Genomic DNA, 23,204 nt, shown 5'->3' with positions numbered 1-23,204 from the left:
ATTAGGAATATTATTAGGCACGTAGGTAAGCAAAGGAAAGAGCAATATAATCTAATTCTGCTCTCTATTCTGTTCCAAAGCTTCAAATTAGATTCGATGTCAGGCCATTAAATTTGCAGAGAGGACCTATTAGTGGTTCAGATACTTGAAATACACCGCGAACAAAAGATTCCAATTTCTCTTCAGACAAACTATGTTTTTCCTTTGAGAAATGAAATCTTGCCCCTTCGTTGTGTATCTTCGCTAAGCATCCTCTCGTGTAATTTCATTTTCCTTCGAAACACGTTCCAATTTTCGCGAACATTGCAATTACCGTTATCACGAGCACTAAGACTTCTCGCTATTCCGTTATTCCGAACGCTAAGACTTTCCGTTACTCCGTAGTTGTTGATTAAGCTACTTGGATCGTTAGCATAAAATCAGAAAACTTTCCAAAGGTACAGACAAAGTTTGCGCTAGAAACACGCGGCTCTTGTTTCCTTTCTAAATAACGCCAAATACATAAAGATTCTGTTTGATCCTGTAGACCAGCGTACCGAAAGAAAATGACGACAACGAAGACGCTGGAGACGAAAGCGACACCGGAAGTACGAACAGCTCGCATCGCTCGGCCAACAATAATTTATCCACGAAGCTGCTCGATCCCATGTCCTATCTGACTTTCGACAAGGTTTGTCTATTTGAAAATACGTATCTGAGAAATACTACGTACAAGCCACCCTTTTTAATTTACCCAAAACCGAATTAAATCTCAGTCGAGTTACTTACATTTACAATATCGAATTTTCATTTCTATATACGTACATATTTCGTATATTATACAGGGTGGTTGGGGTAATTGGTGGTACAAGCGGAAAGGGGGTGATTCTACGCGAAAAAAGAAGTCGAAAATATAGAATAAAAAATTTTTTTTAATTTTTCCATCGAGACAACGATCTACAGTGTGATCCGTTATAACGAGACGCGATAAAGTGCGCGCGTACCGAGCGAAAATTCAAGGTCGATTTTCTCGAAAACAAAGCCTCGAACGAAAAATTTGTATTCTATATTTTCGACTTCTTTTTTCGCGTAGAATCACCCCCTTTTCGCTCGTACCACCAGTTATCAACCACCCTGTATATTCTGTGTTTTACATATATATTTTACATCAGACATAGTCTCTGATATTTTACGCGTACGTATATGTATTCTGTATTTTATAGCATCGATATCGTCGATGACGTTGGACGCGTAAAATACAAAACACGAATTAAAGTATTTGAGAACGGGGTAAATGAAATTCTTGTAGACTGTCTATGATCCAATGCCACCGATTCGGTGTTGGTAGCCGATTGATACCTTACGCGTTAATACAGTCGGAATGTAGTCGAAAAAGAAAAGCGTGTCCGTGGGAAAACCTGTATGTGCCAGCTCGTAGACGTAGAGAACGTTTGCTCGAAAGCAAAGAAATAATTAATCGACGACAACTAACAACGATTAACAATTAATCTATCGATACTCGTATTTCTCTCTATGGAAGCGATGGCGCGACATCATCTTCTAGCGTTATCGATAAATTATTTAGCTTCTCATTATCGCTACTATATACTACAGCACTCTCGTTGACGCGTAAAACATTTGCCAACGAGAAGATCAAAGTTTCTCGATTTTGGCGCTCGCAGTGTTTTCTACAACCGCTCTTCTCTTATCGTTCGAATCTTTATCCAAAGCATTACGTTATCACGTTACAACGTTATTACATATATTTAGCGAGCGATTACATGACTGAACAAAAGTAAAGCAGAGATTTGCTTTCGTAACAGGATGGAACGGTTACACCGGTTCTTAATGGCTGGGTCCTCGGCGCTTATACCGCCATGCTTGGAAGACTCTCAGCAGCGACCGCGGCTCTCGAAGCTACGGAAATCCCCAACATTCCGTCTGACAGCGACTCCGAGAGCGAGCATTCGTCTTACACCGAGAAGTATGCGTTCTTTTGGTTATCAGCCACTTTTGCCAAACTCCAGATCGTCTTACACTTTACACCGTAACGCGCTTAACTCGTCTCGCCTAATGCGAGTCGAGCATTTAAATTCTTGCCTGTTACGGTTCAGGTCGGATAAGACGATGCGAGAGAGACCGGGATACGAAATTATATGTATATATATATATGTATTGTACGTATGTACGCGCATCGAGGCAACGAGATGTTTGAGCGCAAGGTTTTTATTTAACACGCCATGGAATCGATAAAACGAGACCAATGAATCTGTCCAGTCGGAGGGCGAATCTTCCTCCCTGTTCAACAATGCGAGCGCGTTTCTGATATTTCAAAAATTCAAAGATAAATGGCGTCGTAAATCAACAGCTTTGAAGGATATTGACCAGCGTTGAGTTACGACCGATCCGCGAACAACGATTACGAAATTTAAAAAATAGAAAGAAAGAAAGAAAAAAAAAAGAAAGAATCTTTTTAATTCCGTAGTGCTCCTCGGGTGGAGCGGCCTTGTTTTTTCACCAGTTTCCTGTACCGTGATTTATTCCTTTCTTTGCTTTCTCTCGTTGGAATAGCAAACTTAATCGAAGAATTTCACGTGGAAGTTTAAAGAGAAAGTTGATACCGATCGCTAGAAATTCTATGGAGTCTTAGGAAGAAATTAATAATTTCTTTGGATTTCCTTTCGACGCCAACTTTATCAATTTCATCTGCGAATACTTTATTCTCTACCGTTTCTGTCTCGGCGTAGCTCTGGCTGTTACCGTTATTATCTTTACGCCGCGAATATTCTCTGCAAATTCAAACCGTTACGAATATAACGAAAGAAACTTCACTTTGGATATTTTATATATTTCTCCGTATTGCGTTGTACCCTGTATATTTCTGTAGCTACGTAAAAATCCCCAGTCTCATAATTATATTAAGTCTGCTTTCCCGTTACCTTGTTACTCGCTTCTTATTTTACACTCGCCCCTATTATTCCAAGCAATTGAAATTCACCATGGGCTTTCAGATCTCGAGGTAGCAGTCCGAACGTAAGCAACGCGCATCGCGGTTATTCCTGTGGTTCCTGTGACGTGGTGGCACCAACGAGGCCAGCTCTGCGAAAGCATATCGTCGATTGTCATCCACCGGTACCCAGCGCGGAAACCGGAGAAACGAAAAGTTGTCCGTCCTCGGGCTGTGACTTCACCACGAACAGCAGATGTGAGATGGAGACTCATGTAGCTGCACACGTGGCACAGGGTATGACGCCCACAGGGAAGAAGCGTACACTGGCTTTGCAACGCGTCAGGTATAGGTACTTAGCGCTTGCTTCGATTACTCTACTTATATCTCCTTGTTCTTCGTATCGTTCAAAGTGATTAGAGAATCGCAGGATCCGTAGGATGTTATACGACAGGACGATATGCTTATTGCGACGTTAAACGTTTAAATAGGATATTACGAGTGGACGCTACGTATTTCAGAAATGAGAAATTCTCTGATTATTTTAGACAATAAATACGTCCATTTAAACCGTCCATTCTATCGTACGTAAATTTATCGGCTCGTAACGAAAACAACATATTGCGTGTAACGCAATTCTCAATTTCTGTAAGCAAAATATTTATTACATTACGCAATTCTTGCAAGTATCCGTGTAATTATATCGCAGAAGTACTACGTCTAATTAAATTGATTAATTGAATTGGTCGATGTCTATTCGACAACAGCGCAAGATACAAATAGTTCTGTATAATATCGTTTCCTCTGTATCGTGAATCTAGCTTCGCCATCGTTAAGGTGAATTATGCTATTTGATTTTTAATAGTTACAAAAATTCCGTTCGCGTGAAAAATAAAGTTGAAGGTCTTCGTGTATGTACATATATACAGGGCGGTTGGTAACTGGTGGTACGAGCGGAAAGGGGGTGATTCTACGCGAAAAAAGAAGTCGAAAATACAGAATAAACATTTTTCGTTCGAGGCTTTGTTTTCGAGAAAATCGACTTTGAATTTTCGCTCGGTACGCGTGCACTTTATCGCGTCTCGTTACAACGGATCTCACTGTAGATCGTTGTCTCGATGAAAAAATTAAAAAAAAAATTTTTATTCTATATTTTCGACTTCTTTTCTCGCGTAGAATCACCCCCTTTTCGCTTGTACCATCAGTTACCAAACACCACCCTGTATATATGAAAAGGTCGAGTATAGAATTTTTTTTTTATTATTTATTAAAATTACGATCAATTCTCGCGTTGAAAATTTTCAGTAATTTTTCTGTCGTGGCGCGGTAACATGGCTAATTATTTATAACAAGTTAACACTTATAGAATCGGCTATGTCATAGAATTGGGAGTATAGAATTGAAACGAAATTTATTGAAAAGACACCGCGTAATTTGTTTGCGTTTAACTTATCTTTCAGACGAGCTAAGTAGTTCCGACTTATTGTACCTTTGAATGCGCAGATATGAAAGGGAGGCTAATTATTTATAACAAGTTAACACTTATAGAATCGGCTATGTTATAGAATTGGGAGTATAGAATTGAAACGAAATTTATTGAAAAGACACCGTGTAATTTGTTTGCGTTTAACTTATCTTTCAGACGAGCTAAGTAGTTCCGACTTATTGTACCTTTGAATGCGCAGATATGAAAAGGAGGCTAATTATTTATAACAAGTTAACACTTATAGAATCGGCTATGTCATAGAATTGGGAGTATAGAATTGAAACGAAATTTATTGAAAAGACACCGTGTAATTTGTTTGCGTTTAACTTATCTTTCAGACGAGCTAAGTAGTTCCGACTTATTGTACTTTTGAATGCGCAGATATGAAAGGGAGGCTAATTATTTATAACAAGTTAACACTTATAGAATCGGCTGTGTCATAGAATTGGGAGTATAGAATTGAAACGAAATTTATTGAAAAGACACCGCGTAATTTGTTTGCGTTTAACTTATCTTTCAGACGAGCTAAGTAGTTCCTACTTATTGTACCTTTGAATGTGCAGATATGAAAAGTAGGCTAATTATTTATAACAAGTTAACACTTATAGAATCGGCTATGTCATAGAATTGGGAGTATAGAATTGAAACGAAATTTATTGAAAAGACACCGTGTAATTTGTTTGCGTTTAACTTATCTTTCAGACGAGCTAAGTAGTTCCGACTTATTGTACCTTTGAATGCGCAGATATGAAAAGGAGGCTAATTATTTATAACAAGTTAACACTTATAGAATCGGCTATGTCATAGAATTGGGAGTATAGAATTGAAACGAAATTTATTGAAAAGACACCGTGTAATTTGTTTGCGTTTAACTTATCTTTCAGACGAGCTAAGTAGTTCCGACTTATTGTACTTTTGAATGCGCAGATATGAAAGGGAGGCTAATTATTTATAACAAGTTAACACTTATAGAATCGGCTGTGTCATAGAATTGGGAGTATAGAATTGAAACGAAATTTATTGAAAAGACACCGCGTAATTTGTTTGCGTTTAACTTATCTTTCAGACGAGCTAAGTAGTTCCTACTTATTGTACCTTTGAATGTGCAGATATGAAAAGTAGGCTAATTATTTATAACAAGTTAACACTTATAGAATCGGCTATGTCATAGAATTGGGAGTATAGAATTGAAACGAAATTTATTGAAAAGACACCGTGTAATTTGTTTGCGTTTAACTTATCTTTCAGACGAGCTAAGTAGTTCCGACTTATTGTACCTTTGAATGCGCAGATATGAAAGGGAGGCTAATTATTTATAACAAGTTAACACTTATAGAATCGGCTGTGTCATAGAATTGGGAGTATAGAATTGAAACGAAATTTATTGAAAAGACACCGTGTAATTTGTTTGCGTTTAACTTATCTTTCAGACGAGCTAAGTAGTTCCGACTTATTGTACCTTTGAATGCGCAGATATGAAAGGGAGGCTAATTATTTATAACAAGTTAACACTTATAGAATCGGCTGTGTCATAGAATTGGGAGTATAGAATTGAAACGAAATTTATTGAAAAGACACCGCGTAATTTGTTTGCGTTTAACTTATCTTTCAGACGAGCTAAGTAGTTCCGACTTATTGTACCTTTGAATGCGCAGATATGAAAGGGAGGAGTATCGGTGCTCGTTATGCTCGTACGCGTGCACCATCGAGAAAGCGTTCCAGAGGCATTTGAGGGCACACGCGAAAGGCACGGCGCCGGAAACGAGGGTGAGCTGCGCTGTGTGCGGCGCGGACAGATCGTCGGAAGTAGATCTGAGCAGACACATGAGAAGGCATCGCGACGACCGATACTTTTGCTGCGACATTTGCATCTTTCGCACGGTACAGTTAAAAAAGGTAATATTTTCCCTCGGCACAAAAGAGAACTTTGTTATTGGGAACGTCGACGCGCATAGAATTCCGAAGCAACGACACAACGACAAGCGTAATCAATGAACTTGGATTGTTTGGAATTCTGGTTGAGTGAAAAGCTCGTATAATCCGTGCACGATCGTAAATTCTACGATACGCGTGCTAGTCTTTTGAATTTCGTAGAACGCTCGGGATACGCTCTACTTTCACCTGTAAATCAAGAGTTTCGTTCTATGTAAATACGTATATCGTACGGATCTACGTACGAGTTTTTCCAACGACTTTTCGCTCATCCATGAATATATTTAAGACCGACGTACATATACGGTTACATTGTAGTAACGAAAAGCTTCGACGAGGCTTCGAGACGTCAATCTGTTATTGCCGTGGCGATGTATCATAAAATGTAGCCGATGAGATCGTGTTACATAACGGAATCGTAATTCTCGGCTACAGCCTGCTTTTACACGTAATATTCGATACATATTAATATCGAGAAAAATGTACTGTATTAATTGTAGCTCGTTATAATTTCGCGTGTAAGGTTGTTTATCATACGTCGACATGATTTACATATTCGTATAAAGTTTCAAAGAGAATCGCTGCACGATATTAATTATTTGTTCGTAAATTAGAGTACATTATACTTTTATTAATATGTATAAGTCATTTATGAGAAGATAAAGCACGATCATTATCGATTGACACGGATCAGTTCGTTTTAGAATTCTATACGATATATTTCACGTATATACCTCGAATTATACGTTATTTCATAAAGATATTTCCATATACGGTGACTACAGAAATGACCAGCATTTGCATATTAATTAATTAGACGAGAAATTTTCTTAAATGTACATATATCGATTTATTAACAGAACGTGTTATGAAATATGTAGCATAAAAATGAAATTTAAAGTCTGATTAAAAAAAAAAAAAAAAAACAAACGGTTCGTTGAAGAATAATGATATATGCAAATACTTTCTACCACAAATACACCGTATGATCTTAATTTATCCTGCCTCTTGTTACTAGTTCCTATAATCGTTCGTACGCCCATTCGGCTTCGTTTATCTCGTCTATTCTCTATTCGTAAACTCGAGAACAATGATCTTCTGTCTTTGATCAGCTCATCCAACACCGACGAATGCACACGGGCGAGAAGCCACACCTTTGTCCACACTGTGCGTACCGAAGTGCACGCCGTGACAATCTGCGTAGCCACGTTAGACGAGTGCACAAGAAGGAGAATTTATATTGCGACACGTTCAGTCCACGCGGTATGCTGTTGACACCCACTGTCATCGGAAGGGACAGTCCTCTGGTGCAGAGCCCGGAATCCTCGCCGTCGTCCAACTCGGAATCCACGAACTAGCGAAGCAACACGCGACAGGAAGCTTGAAGAGGAACGTGGAAGTTGTGGCCGGGGATCGAGCGGTTCGTCGTTGTTTTACACGTCCTAACTTTGTCAATACTGCGACTTATAGATTTTAGAATCGCGGAGGAGATTTTACATCGGCAACGAAGATCGTGTCATCGCTGTACGAGCTGCTTGGAAAATCGGCGTGTTTGATCGTTTTGAAGATGTTGTAAAATTATTAGCATCGATACGCTATCTTAAAGGTACATAAAAGGAGGATAGATAGCCTTGGAATGTATAATTTAACGAAATTGGATGATCGGCAAAGCGTGGAATTAATTTAGATTTATTTTTGAAATTTAGTTAAATTTAAGCGAAAGCGAACGATAGAGGAAATTACGCGTACAAGAAGCTTTAAATACGCGAGATTATGAATTTCAAGCGAGACTAGCGACGGTGAAAATAGTCAGAAGTTGTAACAGTAATTTGGAAAGGATTGCAACTCGGTTTTTAACTCCGCTATACGAATTATATGCCTACGATCCTGATAATAGACTATAATAAGAAGTATACGAGTAATAATAATAAAGACTCAACTAGGGAGAGTGTGTGCAACTTCTGGCTAATCACGATCGACCTTGCCCTTAGTACGTAGGAATTATGTAGAGAATTGCATGCGAACGTCGATAATTCAATCTAGTCTTTGAATTCTAACGTGATCTTATTATTAGCTGATTTAATTATCAAAGTCTGTTCGTTGATCAGAACGTTGATGAACGAAACTAAAGCTGCGCAATGGTGCTAGAGTCGTAGACTGGATTATAGAGGAAGACTGAAGTAGATGCTTTCACGGTGTGATATTCGTCCTTTGTTTCCCTTTACGCCGTGATTTAAATGTACTTGAATCAGCGATTATTAAGACTGCTGTCCTGATGGCCGGAGAGATTCTCAGATATTACAGATCGATACGTCTTACGATTAATCGATTAACGATTAGATAAACGATTAGGTAAAATTCGAAAAGAAAGAAACACGTAAATTTAGCGAAAACCAACTTTATATGTAATTGGACGAATTTCGTGCGAAGATCATAGGCGAGGGACACGATAAGCGTACCCTTTGTTGATTTTCTAATTTTCACGTCATTTTATGATCTTTCATATCTGTGTCGAACGGAAGAATTTTAACGTGCCATAGCTGAGAATGAAAACAACCAGTTAGGTTCAAAGATGTGAGTTTTTTAAAACGAATTAATAAGTCGGTGAAAGATATAAGATCGGTTTGTGAAAGATATAAGTATTGAGACAAGCGATATTTTAATATGATATAGACAAATTTCGAAGAGAATGGAAACCGACTTCTTTTTATAACTGTTCTCTTGCAAAGAGTAGGAAATGCTACTTATCATCTTGCTCGCCTATAGTCCTCGTACTCGAACGTGTAATTCAGCGAATTAAATTTGTTACAGGAATTAAACGTATCGATAACACTTATTTACGTAATAGGAAATCTCTGGTCTGTAGGAAAGGTGCTATTTTGCGAAGATGATTTTACCGTCGCGTCCTTCCATATTTAAGCTTCGACTATAATTATAATTGTCCAGCCGTCTAATTACGATCGTTGACGGTATCATTGACAATGATATACATTGTTATTCTTATTATTACGTATTATTACACATGCTATTATTACTGTTTAGCATAACACGAACGCGGTACTATTCTTACGGGGTAATGGAGATCGCAACGATACGTTACTATGTAATAGCGTGTATACGGTGTGTTCGTTAATTGAGGAAAGAGCAGTCCGTGGTAAATTTTATCGAATTTTTCATATAGATAACGATAAGTGACGTGAAAGTCTTCTGTTGGCGGTCGATGATATAATATACGTTCGCTTTAAATAACTTAGGTAAAAAGAGAAAAAAGCAAAAAACGAAGAAAAAATATGCAACAACAGCGTTGTTTAACTTTTTCTCACGTGTTAGATAAAAGGAAAAAAAAATAGCTAAGGAATCGTACAAGCGTGTGCATCGAGCACAGAGTGCAGGACTTTCCAACGAAACTACAATACGCAAGCAAACTTCTTATGTGTCTCAAGTATAACTCTTAAGTCGAAAGCTATAGTAGTTCGAAATGCAAACTATTAAACGATTGTCGTCTGTAATAAGCAAATTCACCGACGTTCTCCCGAGAGGGAACATCGGTTTTACTCTGTCCTCACTTGACGCCTATGGAAATTATTATTAAAATATTGCAAATTTTTTCTCTCTTTAGGATCGAACACCGTCCCCGAAATGAAACGATTCGATTTGTCTGTCGTGCATTTTCTGCGAGAAAGAAAAAAGCAGAGAAAAGGGGGAGGCGATAAGGCGAAGCCCAATATACATATAACATAAATGTGTGTCAATTTTTAATGTATCATAACTACGTTCTAGTCGATAACGGTTTTTATGGGGGGGAAGATAACAAGGCACGGGAAGAGGATCTATGCTCCTCGATGCGCAACGTTATGGCTGCGATTAGTACGCTACATTTTTTCTCGTCCGAGACGGCCATATTTTGCGTTTCGCAAAATAAGAAAAGAACGAATAAGAAGCGACTGAATTACGGCGGAGAAAAATTATTACGATCGATCGAATCGATAAAAGGGACGAGCATCGAACGATTTCCACTGTGAGAATTTTAAGTCGTTGATAAGCTCGAACGAACGTTCGAAATTATTTCCACGAACCACGTAGCATTTCGAAAGTTGCTTGTATCGTTGCTTAAAATAATTAGCTCCATTTGTTCGAATTTCTCAATAAAGAATTGGCATTACGTAGTTTGGAATTATCTTAAACGTGCAAATCAAAGACCGAGTACGATCACTTCGGTCGTTTTTTAGCTACGACTTTAATCCTCTGACTATAATAAGATATCTTAATAATTTATATGTATGACAAATTATAATTGAAATTTTCGTATACGAGGAAACTTCGTTAGAATTTGTCCATCTTTATTTCGAGTAAAACAACGTTCCCGTTGATAATCTTAATTTCTACAATGTAGTCGCGACACTCTGGTTGGTTTAACGCGCGAGCTGAAATTCCAATTTTCTCGTACACGTTCCAATTGATAAGTTTGAAGATGTAAACGATGCTCGTAGAATTGGATCGATCGTAAGAAGAATCATCAACGTCACCTAGAGCCTGTACACATTTTCTCCGCCTACTATGATACGTGTGTTACGTGTACAGTATACAATACTTTCTTGCTTTTTGATATACGTATATTACATTCGAAACGATACTTTATATTTGTGAGACGTTTATTCCAACGGCGTGCGCGGCGAGTTCGCCATATCTTTTATAAAAGCGTAGTATGATTTTACACGTAATAATTATGACGCACGTGTGCAACGTGGCTCCCTTGGTCGTACAAAAAGACAAAAAAAGAGAAAACAGAAAAGACAAAAAGATGTAAAAAAAAAAAAAAAAAAAAAAGAAAGAGAGAAAGAGAAAGAGAGGGAACCGAAGAGATAGAGCTAAGGAAGATCCGTCGTTTCTTTCGTTTTTTTTTTCTTTTTTTTTTTCGAACTTTCGTGCATGCACGCGGATGCGATGCTCTGCCCTACGCGTGATAATAGTATTTTTGGTACACGGTCGTGCCACGATAGCAGCTTCCGATCGGAACGGATATCGCGGAACGACGATTGTTGATCGTTGGTATATCGGTGCGTTGCGTATTGTATTTATAATGATAATTCTATTTTTGATAACCGCTCGATTGATTATTCCATTTTAGATGTTGATCGTTCTACGAGGCCGCGTTTAGAATAATTTTCATAGCTTTTAAGATACGTCGCGGGAACGAGCAACCGATACGATCCTTTCCTTTTATTCGCATAAGCATCGTTATAGAACGACTTGGTCCCATGGTCCATGTGAAACGTCTCGGACGTAGATCATTTCGAAACGACGAGAGAACAAGAAGAAGAAGAAGAAGAAGAAGAAAACAAAAGAGGAAGAGACAAACGAGAAATAACTTTGTCACTTTATCGCTTTGTGAACGGATTGCCTTTCGCGAAACGGACGTAGAGCCTCCTCGAGCCGAACGTGTAACGCGATTCATTGGCATTCTGTATTTGAGTATACGGCGGTGCATAATACGTACGATATAGCAAAAAGGTCTTTTTATTATTATACATCGTATCGTCCGAACGATCGATCTCAGGTGCGTCCGAGATTTATTCTAATTAATTAACTCTAGCAAGCTCATTGTTCGTAAATGTCGTGCCAATAGCGAAGGGATAAAAGAGGAAAAGAAGGGAGCGCGTGCCAAAAGATGAGAACGAACGATGGAACGAGAATGTAGCGTTTTAAGAGGATACGAAAGAATCGAGAGAGCGGAGGCTGCGAACCAGTCGGATCTGCTCGATCGTGTATCCCGCTTCTCGAGTTGTTCCTTCTTGCGAGCGATTCGAGCGACGATCGATCAATTAGTCGGATAATTAACTATAAACGAAAATGGAACGGGGATACCGAGCGAGCATCTCCGTCTTGTACGCAATTATACGAACTAGTTGTTACAATCTTTTAACTGTTGAATTTTTGCAGTAGATGGTAAGTGTCTTAACGTATACCTTATATAAACTACACGATAATATATTCTATATTAATGTTTCTTAGATTTACGTACGAACGATCGTCCGCGAGCTTTCGTCGATCATCGTCGTCGTCGAGCACTCAGAAGGCAATAATTTACGAATTAGTCTGCATAATCGATTATTGTACAAACTTTCGAACGATACAGCGCGGACGCGTTGCCGTTGTTCGAATTCAAATTTGGACATTCCGTGGTCGATGGTTCCAAGCGCGGTGCAATCCTTGTGAGAATCGACGATTTTCCATGTAAAGCCATCGGATCGATCGATTCTGGATACCTTCGACGAATTGACACCCACGTAACGATATTGTGATTATGATTCGAGAAACTTGTCGTTGACGTAGAATCGCGATATACGAGAAAAAGAGGAAACATACATCGACCATTACGATTTATACGTGTAATATAATGTTGGAAATTTGGGAGAGAAGAGCGAGAGGAGGACGAAAGGAAAAGACGAAGGAACGCAGAAACGAAACGTAAATAAGGCGAAGGAGATCTCCGTGGAAACGAAACGCAAATAAAAACGTGACAGGTGTTTAAATTTGTCGAAGGACGTCCGGATAAAAAAAAAAAGGTCTTAAACATTAATACAATCTAAATGTGATAATATATTTGCTATATTGAATTACGACGTAATTATTACATATTCTAATTATTGATAACGCGCGAATCGTACGGCAGAAGCGAGCAATTTTAAGAAAGTCCGTCTATCCGTGTGAATTGTATGGCGTGTGCAGCAGCAAGGTGATCGACGAGATCGGATTTCTTTTTTTACGTAAATCGAATACCGTGCCAATAGCTTCAGCGTCTATTACCATCACGGTCGGCTTGGACAAGTACAAAGTATTCGGATAACTTATTTTTTGATTATCGACGGAACGACGGAAAAACGAAGAGAAACCGATCACGCGACGATGAAAAGAGCAAAAAAGAAAAAAAAGAAAAGAACGAGCGACTATGCTCCTTTAAAAATACACGCTCCTTTAGATACAGCTTGTTCGTACGAATTATCGACGAACATCGAATCGAATTAGAACGACGAACGAAATAAGAAAAGAAGAAGTTAAAAGGAAGTAAAATAAAACGAAAAGCACGAGGAAGAAAGAGGAGAATCGTCGCGTCACCTTTGTCTGCGTTTGCGTTCGATAGTACACACGGCAAATCTAACGTTCGGATTTACGATTTGCTTCACGAAATATAAATTAAAAAAAAAAAAAAGACTCTTGCGCTCTACGCATATATATATTATATATATTATATATAAATGTATGTGTATGTGTGTGGGTGTGCCTAAAGATTTTTTCTTCGAATCTATCTATTTCACTCTGTATTTACCATCTCTCTTTGGCCTTCTACTCTCTGTCGCGTTTCCTTGCCAACGTTCTTTCGTCTCTTCTTTTCTTTTTGGGCAAACCGACAGAGAGTGGACCGGTTTGATTGATTCTTAACTGACGATCTATTATCGTTCTTTTTGTTTCAACTAATGCTCAATTTTTACAACAGACGATCTTTCTCTTTTGTACGATTATTCGATACGAATATCATTTATTATTATTATTATTATTATTATAACGTGGTGTGCTAAGCTGATATTATATCTATCGGTTGTTTAATAAATTGCTCGCACGATTAACAGTAAGATGGATAAAAAGCGAAGGAACAAGAAATCGTCAGTTGAGGATTAATCGCGTTGTTTAACAATTGTCTCTCTGTGTTCCGGTTGTACCTATAATATATAATATATATATATATATCCCATCGATCGTTCCTCTTGATAGATGCAGTCGCGTTGTAACCACGCGCGTGCACGGTGCATCTGCTTGCGTAGACGGTCGTAAGCGATCTCGTGTTCCAGAGTATACGAATTATACGTAAGGAATATTCGTCGATGTTTCCGACGACTCGAAGAACCAGATAAAAGTAACTTATTGGGAAAAGAGATATTTTTACGCTTTGATGTTTAAACAGATGTTTCGTTCGAATAGAATGTTTATAAACGCGTGACCGTTTTTGCTGTTGTATCGACAGATACTCGATCAGCGTGTCCACGCGAATCATTTTCGCGTCAATTATCGAGTCGATAGATCGCAAAGTACGATCGTCTGTTCCGATGTGAGAAATCCGTCTCTCTGAATGACTAATTTCGGTGAACAACGGCCAAACGAACTAAAACCGAGACCATAGATCGCTTGAGTGATATCTTTAGTCCACCATCTTTCGTTGTGTATAGCACCCCTGGACGATACGATAGTTTTTATCTGGTTTTATCTCGTATACTCGAAGCTACGTCCCTGTTCATTTGCTAACTTCGTGCGTATGAAATTTAACCTTTCTATCTCGTTCCTATTTCCACGTTTCAATCATCCGTGACGTACCACCTGTTTCGTAGTAACGCCTCTGCGATATATAAATTGTTTATTATTTTTTTTAAACAATCCAAGTACATGTTATTCTTCTTGAGTATTTTTCCGCTGTTAATACAATTCTTTGATAAATTATGTTTCATAATCAGTGCATCAGTGTTTCATAATCGTATTACTGCGTTCTTTACGACAGTCTGATGATATTTATGATCATCGTGAATGCAAAATTTGAAATTCCAAAGTACTGTTATTTGCTTGGTATTTAATACAAACTCAGTCCACGTCTTTATGGTTTAAAATCTTTAACTCGCTGGATATTTCCTATCGTCAAAGATCAGCCACAATTTTTTATCTTCTTTATAGGCTCGAGTCTACCGTTTGGTCGATACAATGCTGCTAATTTCAGTGCAATGCTGCTAATTTCAATGCTATCTACATACGTCGACTTTCTGCCTTTCTATAGCTACTTTAGTCCTATATTTATCTAATTCTTCGGCAGTCTTTTTTCCAGCAATTTCGATACGATCCTCTCTGTCTTCTGCTAAGTTCCTCCAATATTTCTCCGCTAAAGAATTATCAACCAGCTTTATCTCCGCAATCGTATCGGATAACATAGTTTTTCAATAGTTCGTATCATACGTTAACTTTATCTTTCGTCCTTTTATCTTCTGCCACTGTTGCTTCCATAATGTTCCCTGACGTAAAGTGAACAAAAATGCTGCTTTAGAGAGGAAACGCGAGCAGGCCTATATTCGAAAAATGTGAAAAACGGTAGGCCTAAATAAATGGACAACGAAAAATTGCGAATTTTATGTACAGATAAATATTCGTATTTTAAACGAGCGATCACAACGACTTCGAAACGAATTCTAAAGACGCTAGAAAACACGAGACGCCGAAACTGTCGAAGCAACAACCCCTTTCGGTGCATCGCCAACACTTGAACGATTTCGCGCGACACGCAGTTCGATCGAGAGGCGTCGCGACGCTGATCCTTAACACCGTCCCAAAGATCGTCGACTGTTCGTAACTTTAGATTAATACAATTGAAATGCGGCCGTCGATGCGCCTCTCGACGTACGTGCGAAGGTTCGATGATGTTCCCTGTGGTCGAACGATCATGAAAATCAGCGTTTAATTTATCCGCTCTTTGTTGGAAGATCAAGAAAGGTTAAAAAATTTCGATGGAATTTTATGACAGGATCACACAGCCACGCGAGTCGTACACTTATTTCTTAACGTGTTCCGTGCCGCGAATTAATTTGAGCGAAACACGTTTGATCGTCGCGATGTAATTAGACCTAACCCCAATCTTCCACGATGGAATAAATCGGAGATCGATTCTGAACGAACGATTTTTCCTAGTTTCTTTCCCGTCAAGATTACCCTAGTCTCTGGTAATACGAAAAATATCTATAGATTTTCAACTTCCCCTAGAATATATAACGACATTGCGTGTAACGATATTCAAGATACGAAATTAATAATATATTATTACGCTTTAATCTTTCTTTGTACATTTCTTAAGCGCTTTATAATTCGAGAAATCTTGCAATCTTTCACGCTCCGCGACAATTGACACGAGCCACGTCGTAATGATCGTGTTGACCCTTTCGTTAAGCAGAGTCTTCTTTATAATTCTATAATTAAGTTTACAAAGATATTCGCCAGAGGGAACATCTTCCGCATAACTTAACGGCGTGAATGAGAGAGACACGATGGACGAACGATGCACGCGGCACGTATACGGATCTCGAAGTCCGTGCACGCGCGTTACTCGCGTACTCGCGCCTCCAGACGTACGTAACGATCAGTCTTAAGGATACAATTAACGAGAAAAGTAAACGAATAAACTTGTCGTCGCCATTGTGATTTAAGGTAGAGGAATTGACCCGTGGTTGGTCGCTCAACGTGCAACACCGAACCGGCGTTCATGACTATTTAGATAATTTAAGATAAATTGGCCAATTGATATCGACATCCGGTGTAATTGTCTTTTAGTAAATTCTGTCGCATGCAGGATGCTTTGTGGCGATATCGATAAACAAAAAAAGAAAGTTCGTACGAGACAGTTGGTTTGTCTACCTTCCTCGAAATCGATGATCCATTTCGCAGTCGAATCATTTTTACCTACGTTTATATATTTCTGTGTTTTTATGATTAAAATATAGTAAAATAGAAATATTATATACTTGGTGAAATGGATCGAAACGATAAAACGTAAATGTCCTTTTTACGATATCGAAATTGCCGTGATCTTCAAACTTTTATATCACGATTTCTGTTTCTTTCCGAGAAGCGAAAACGCTTTGAATTTCTGTATATTTTCCTTCGACTTAAGAAATCCTTTGCTCGGTAGAAAAGGCGATCGAATCCAATGGAAAATGATCCAAAGATTACAGCGAAGTTAAGATTTATGTTCGACTCTGTCTTCCTTCGTTTCTTCTTTAAAAATTATTAGAATCATCAGAAATTTCATTCGCGCAGATATTATCACACAATGGAGCAAATGGTTTCTTTCTCTTTGACCTATAGAACATTTCTCAGCGATTTGTCACGCATCTTCAACCACGAAGCTTCTCGTGCGGTATCGATCCAAGTCTCACCGATTGATTCGTATTTGCGTTGAACTGTTCGTAATTTTAATGATGCACGATCGCGAGAGGTCGCTGCATGCTCGTCTCGTTTTAGGCAAAAATGAAGGAAAAGACAAAATGTCGGTCGGTGGTGCTTCGCATTCGAGGACTCTCGGGCCAAACGTTTACCTGTTTGTATTGCCGGAGTCACTATTTGGCTTTGGCGCGATAAAGTCTTAATAAAGGTTTCATTAAAATATTTACGTTTTGAGTGTTTCGTCTTTCCTTCGTCACCGATGGCTGGTGAGTCTCGATCGTCACAGATTTATGCAGCTTCCTTGCATTTTCCTTTCACAGGCTGTGCAAATATAATGCGCCCCGCTGGATACGTATTTATGTTATGTATATCCTGAAATTTTGATCTATCGATAGATCATATGACAAATTGATAATCTCAAACGTGACATCTGTGTACTTAGTAACTTGTTACTTGTCTTAAATCTTATCATCATCTCGTTTATGTGTATTTAAATTAACAATAGCCTGTTACAGTTCAATAAATAAATTGTCGATATATCTGTTGTTTTCGAAACGCATAATGATGCTTCTCTATCAACTAACGCATTACTCCACTAATTACTATTAATATACTGTAATTAATTATTTATAAAGTAGTTATATGCAGAAAAATACATAATCACGAGATTTTTCCAAGATTTTTCCTTGCTTCAGTTTCAAGTTTTTCACGTATTAAGCAGAGCAAAGAGGTTTTTTCTTCCATTGACGAGGAACAACTTCACAACGTTCGATAATTAACAACATCAATTTCGTTATTGCGGGTTGGCTGTTAAAAATGGATTTCATCTCACGATGATATTCTACTAAAACTAATTGCATTAATCGTAACGAATTGAAATTCTTGCAGATTTCTCTATACGCGATACTATATGCATATCATTATTTATACGATGTATTAAATTATATCCTGTGAAGAAGCAAGTATCCGCAAACTTTTCAGCCGTATAAGCTGACTAGCTTCGTACAATTCCCGTGAAATATCAGAGAATATAGCTATTCGATAACTTAATAAGATTGTTATTGACGTTGATAAACGTCTCTAATGTCAGGAGTTTCGATTATACGCAACAGCAAGTATTATAACATCGTCAATGAATAAAGCTTTTCTCAATATGGACATATGGACACGAATATGAATTAATTCAGTTTTATCTGTTGATAATGATAAAAATGATATCAAAGTTATAAAAATACAGGCTCTGTATATAAATTATTTTCATGGAGGATTCTATAAATACAGAGCGCTGTTTACGCGTCTTGAGAGCATTTATCGGGTTGAAGTTATGGGCATTAACTAGCTAGAAATACGCACAGTGTGCGTGGTTGCTGTATATACATTTTCCTAAGTCTTAAATAACAATAATTCTTCTAAGAACCGTATATGAAATATCGCTTCACTGTCGATGGATTCAACAGATTTTTTAGCATAAAACAGTATACGATCGTCTAGATGTTTGAAATATATTGCGTGAAACGTTTTGACGTTGTTTCAACGATGAGTAACTTTAAGAAGTAATTAATCAAATATGTCAATAAAATCAACAGAAAATGTTCTGCCGATAACGAAAAAATATATTATTGACTACAGATGGCACTTGTATATGCGTCATTTGAATGCCGAATATATGGGGTGCCGGACTCAGGAGTAGTCCCGTGGTTGCCGCCTATATGCGGCGCTCGTACCCACAGGTCATCTCGTGAATGCCGTCTATAAGTGGCGCTCGAAGCGAGAAGGTTAAGAATGATTGTAATAAAAGTTGCATTGCCTTCTTCGTAGCAGTTACTATATTCTATAATCAACTATATATCCTTTGAAATATCTTCTTTGAAATATCTTGTATCGCGTTCCGAGAAATGGGAATGTTCAATTTAAATGTTTAGCTATAATACACTGCACTCTTTGATCAAATAATCAACATAGATTCGATGAACGAATGGCAAACACCGTACTGAATATCTTCGATTGTAAATTTTCTAGACTGGTTAATGTACGTAAGAATGATTATGGCTAATGAACGATACTTGGAACAAAACTGGCCTTTATCTTTGGTATACATAACCATGCCCAATTGCTTTATGGTCGATAAAAGTTATCGAATAACCAGATGATGCTGCCAATTGTATGACTCATTCGTAGCTCGGATGATCAGTCAAGTTGATTCCTTTTGATTTTTCTACGAGGGGCGCCGGCGAAGGCGATCTTAAGGAACATCACAACAAGAATACTCGATGTTACATGCGCTGTTTATCTAACATATTGAAGATATTAACAAAATAACAGTAAAATAATAATAAATCTGCAATAATATATTATTTAATATCTACAATAATAATAATAATAATAATTTTAGAAAATTAAGAATTTGTTTACTTTTATACATTTTAGAACTTTCGCAACAAAATTTTGTTATTGATCTTTTTATTGCTACTATTATCCTTCTTTTTCGATGGTTGTAGATATTTTTCTTTTTAAAGGAAACAAAGATCAATATTTTTGCAAAAGATAAAGTAAAACGCCATCGAGTATTTATCTACCACCCGACAAGTGAGTTACACGAATGAGTTGGTTGACGAAATCATTTCTTTCACGATTTGAAATTGTATGAAGGACCAGATGTAGAAGAAACGCTCTGTGCTTGTTAAACATGTTGTTTCCTCGAATACTCTAAAGATAGTTAAAAGGAGAGCATCTGAAAAATAGCATCTAATTTTGGAGCATCGCTTACAGTTCTATAAAAAAACACCTAAACGTTTTGAGCGATCTTCGTTTTTCCTCAATGTTACATAACTATGTACTAGAATGCTCTAGATACGCGAATTCTTTTATGGCGCAATTTTTTTTTAACTAATTTAATTTTTCTCTATCTAATTATCTCCGTGTGAATCTTCTTGTCGGTATTGATATATTAATATTATGTACTACTAACCCAGTGCAGCTTGAGAAGTAGGGTCGAGCAGCGAGACGTTTTTCTATATAAGTTGAAAACTAAGGTCGGCCTTGGTTTATATATATATCGGAAAAAGATGTTGAGAAAGTTGTCGAGCTTTGCTACATATTTCAAAATCATCGAAATCGGAGAGCAAGTGGCTTCTTCACAAATTCGTCCATTTTTCGTGAATTTCGTTTCAAATTTCCTGTGGTTTCCGTACAAAACCACCGGGGTCGTTAACATTTCTCTATCGATGCTCTACTCAATGACAACTTTGTCGTAAGGTCCCATTATCTTGCATATAATGAAATCTTTTCGGGTCATATACATATGAATCATATATAACAGCAGAAGTGATTCTTCTAGACGTTATCAAATATCCTAAAAACATAAATACATAAAACACGTTAAAACCAATGTTCTGGATGGATAAATATCCGTTAATAACAGAGTTGTAAGTAAAATTAAGGCTCGATAGAGGATGCATTTGTAATATCGCGGTCAGATTCGTGTGTTTCGTTGTGTATACACGTGCGTGTAAATAGTGGCTGTGAGTCGACATAGTGGGGATAAAGAAGCGGACAGTAACGAGAGTAGGGATGCATAGGTAGTCTCGCGTAGGTTTCAGAGCAGAATGTTAGTGCGAGCGCACGAGTACTGGCGACGTGTTGCAAGTGAACGCGTTTTGTTTCTTTTATCTTATCGCATCTAGTTTTATCACTGTGTAAATAGTAAGAGTTTTATATTTACTATTGCTCAGATAATTTCGTTTGTCGAAAATTAAGACGCGAACGAATCTAGGGAAATGTCAAAGAATGCGAAGAGAAAGGAGAGAAGCTCGGTCGCCTGAAGTGTGAGATTCGCGTCCGTGTGCGTGGTATCTGTGCGCGCGTTGTCTCGTGCGTGAGTGTATCGGCGTTCCGTGCTTTGTGTGTAGCTCTAAACTATTTGGTGCCAGTGTGCGTGTCGTAGGTATATATCGTGTGTATACACCTTTTCAACGGTGGAAAGAGAAGAAACGAGGAGAGAGATGATGACAGTGGCAACGACTAACGGCCAGGTGGGTCTCTGACCCCGCTGGACAATAAAACAGCTTCGTGTTGTAAATAGTGTTCTATGTGCAAGATTAAAAAAGCACTTTGATCCGCGAAAAACACTCGAATAACCGAGGAATCGTTTCACGGCCCCGTCTTGGACAAGTTTCAAGGTACGTGCCTCTTGCTTCTTTATATACGATGCCTCCGTTTCGACGACACTCGAGAATCAACAAGTAGGCAGCTTTGGTTCGCTATAGAAAAGTCAGTTCAATCTGGTGCGCTTAAAATACATACTGTAACAATCGTTTCAAAGACACTGACTTTCCGCAACAATAGAGATTTTTCTCGGCACAATCGTGGTAACCTTGCTGCGTGAAGATCCAAAGAGCATAGATACATCAGGATATGTTTACTGTGTATGCAAAAATGGAGACTGATTAGAATGAGACTCGACGCTAGATTTGATGACATATGATGCACTGCAATAGATATACTGTAAATACTGCAGATAGATATAATGAGAATAAATAGGCATATACATATGAATGTTAGATGTATATGATTATGCTTCTATCTTGAATTTTCACCTCAAACAAAAAGCTTTGAGTTTTATTTGGTATTAAAAAATAGCGAATTTTGGAAATACATAAAAACACAAACTAATTTCATCTCCTATATATCTGTACCTGCATTTTTTTAGTAATCTCAGAAATGAAAAAGTTGACCGATTTAATAGCCGAACGATTTGATCAACAAAAACAAATCGATGCATAGGTACAGTACAATAGTAAGGAATGCCATATCATTAACACAAATGATATTATTCTTTTAATACGAACTATAAACAGGTATGGTTACGTGAGCAACGAAGATGCGCGCATACTAAACGTAGAAGCCTATCGACGTTTTGGCAAATATTTGCCTTTCAAAGGAACAGTTGCCAAGTATGCCACTCGGTTGATAGAAGTAATTGGAGCGACTTTATTATTGACTGTTTGCCTTGCATGTATTTTTGTGTGTCATTTGAATCATACGATGAATACCAAGATCAAATTATCTCGAACATGTTTTATTGATATAACATTTGAATAAAAGAAACCATTATATTCCAAATATAAATGATAATTAACGGACTGTTGACCAATTACGTTCAACAACTAACACGTGCCATTAATACAATCAAATAAAAACACTAAATTAATTTCAGTAATTATCCGACATAATAAATAATGTTACAATGATAGCTTACACGATTATGTAGTAATAAAAAATGTAGCTCAACTAACCTTTCTTGACAAACAAAAAACATTGAAAAACATTTGTGTAAAGAGAATGATTCACTTAACTGAAACAAGTCATATATTTGTGATTGAAGTTAGAAACAAATGTTGGAGGAAAAGGAAGAATGGTTAAAACTGGACTACATATTCACGATCACACTATTTATATTTTCTATGTTTTTCATACGATAAGCTCTACAAAACTGAAATTGAAATACCTCCTAAATTAATCACTTTTCTTTCACTTTTCTGTTTTCCCTGACATCTTTTCTAACTTCAACCAAAAAAAAAGATACTGCCTGTTGCAGTCGCATGAATCATCCAGTATATTTGTCTTACATTTAAAATCCGTAATCTTACCGACTTAATTCAATAATACCGTTAGGTCAACAATGAGAATTTCTTTAATGAGAAAGTGGAACGCGCGAGTATCAGAAAACTAACCGCGTATGTTTTCCAAGACTGGTCGAAGTCACGGAATCAAGTTTACAGACTTTGATAGCGCTGGTTTTAGCGCGAAAAGACCTTGCTTATTAATGTTAGGCAGCAGGAAATTGCGGGCGTTTAGGGAATAACGTCGAATACTTATCATTTTGCAGCGGAG

General features: G+C 37.7%; 1 protein-coding gene and 2 long non-coding RNA genes across 9 annotated transcripts in view; 1 reads left to right on the top strand and 2 right to left on the bottom strand.

Moving 5' to 3' along the window:
• The window catches only part of LOC126872162 (GDNF-inducible zinc finger protein 1-like), a 25,285-nt gene extending 13,597 nt beyond the window's left edge, over positions 1 to 11,688 (top strand). For 6 of the 7 annotated variants that reach the window (XM_050631802.1, XM_050631809.1, XM_050631829.1 and 3 more), the window contains 5 exons: positions 527 to 670; positions 1,803 to 1,963; positions 2,991 to 3,278; positions 6,068 to 6,308; positions 7,457 to 11,688. In XM_050631802.1, coding sequence (XP_050487759.1) covers positions 527 to 670; positions 1,803 to 1,963; positions 2,991 to 3,278; positions 6,068 to 6,308; positions 7,457 to 7,702 — 1,080 coding nt within the window. In that variant the 3' untranslated portion in view covers positions 7,703 to 11,688. The remainder of the gene's footprint in view (positions 1 to 526; positions 671 to 1,802; positions 1,964 to 2,990; positions 3,279 to 6,067; positions 6,309 to 7,456) is intronic. The other variant, XM_050631804.1, reaches the window with a different exon arrangement.
• Positions 4,450 to 6,200, bottom strand: LOC126872622 (uncharacterized). The gene is made up of 4 exons (XR_007692073.1): positions 6,054 to 6,200; positions 5,508 to 5,689; positions 4,962 to 5,143; positions 4,450 to 4,597 (listed from the first exon to the last, which is right to left on the bottom strand). It is a non-coding gene; the product is annotated as an uncharacterized LOC126872622 (long non-coding RNA).
• On the bottom strand, positions 11,230 to 23,204 carry LOC126872536 (uncharacterized). The gene is made up of 5 exons (XR_007692008.1): positions 23,045 to 23,204; positions 21,642 to 21,732; positions 21,277 to 21,571; positions 20,281 to 20,664; positions 11,230 to 17,684 (listed from the first exon to the last, which is right to left on the bottom strand). It is a non-coding gene; the product is annotated as an uncharacterized LOC126872536 (long non-coding RNA).

The sequence above is a fragment of the Bombus huntii genome, chromosome 1 (assembly GCF_024542735.1).
Source record: "Bombus huntii isolate Logan2020A chromosome 1, iyBomHunt1.1, whole genome shotgun sequence".
In the NCBI taxonomy this organism is placed as follows: domain Eukaryota; kingdom Metazoa; phylum Arthropoda; class Insecta; order Hymenoptera; family Apidae; genus Bombus; species Bombus huntii.
The sequence above is the reverse complement of the archived record's forward strand: the minus strand, read 5'-3'. Positions and strand labels throughout refer to the sequence as shown.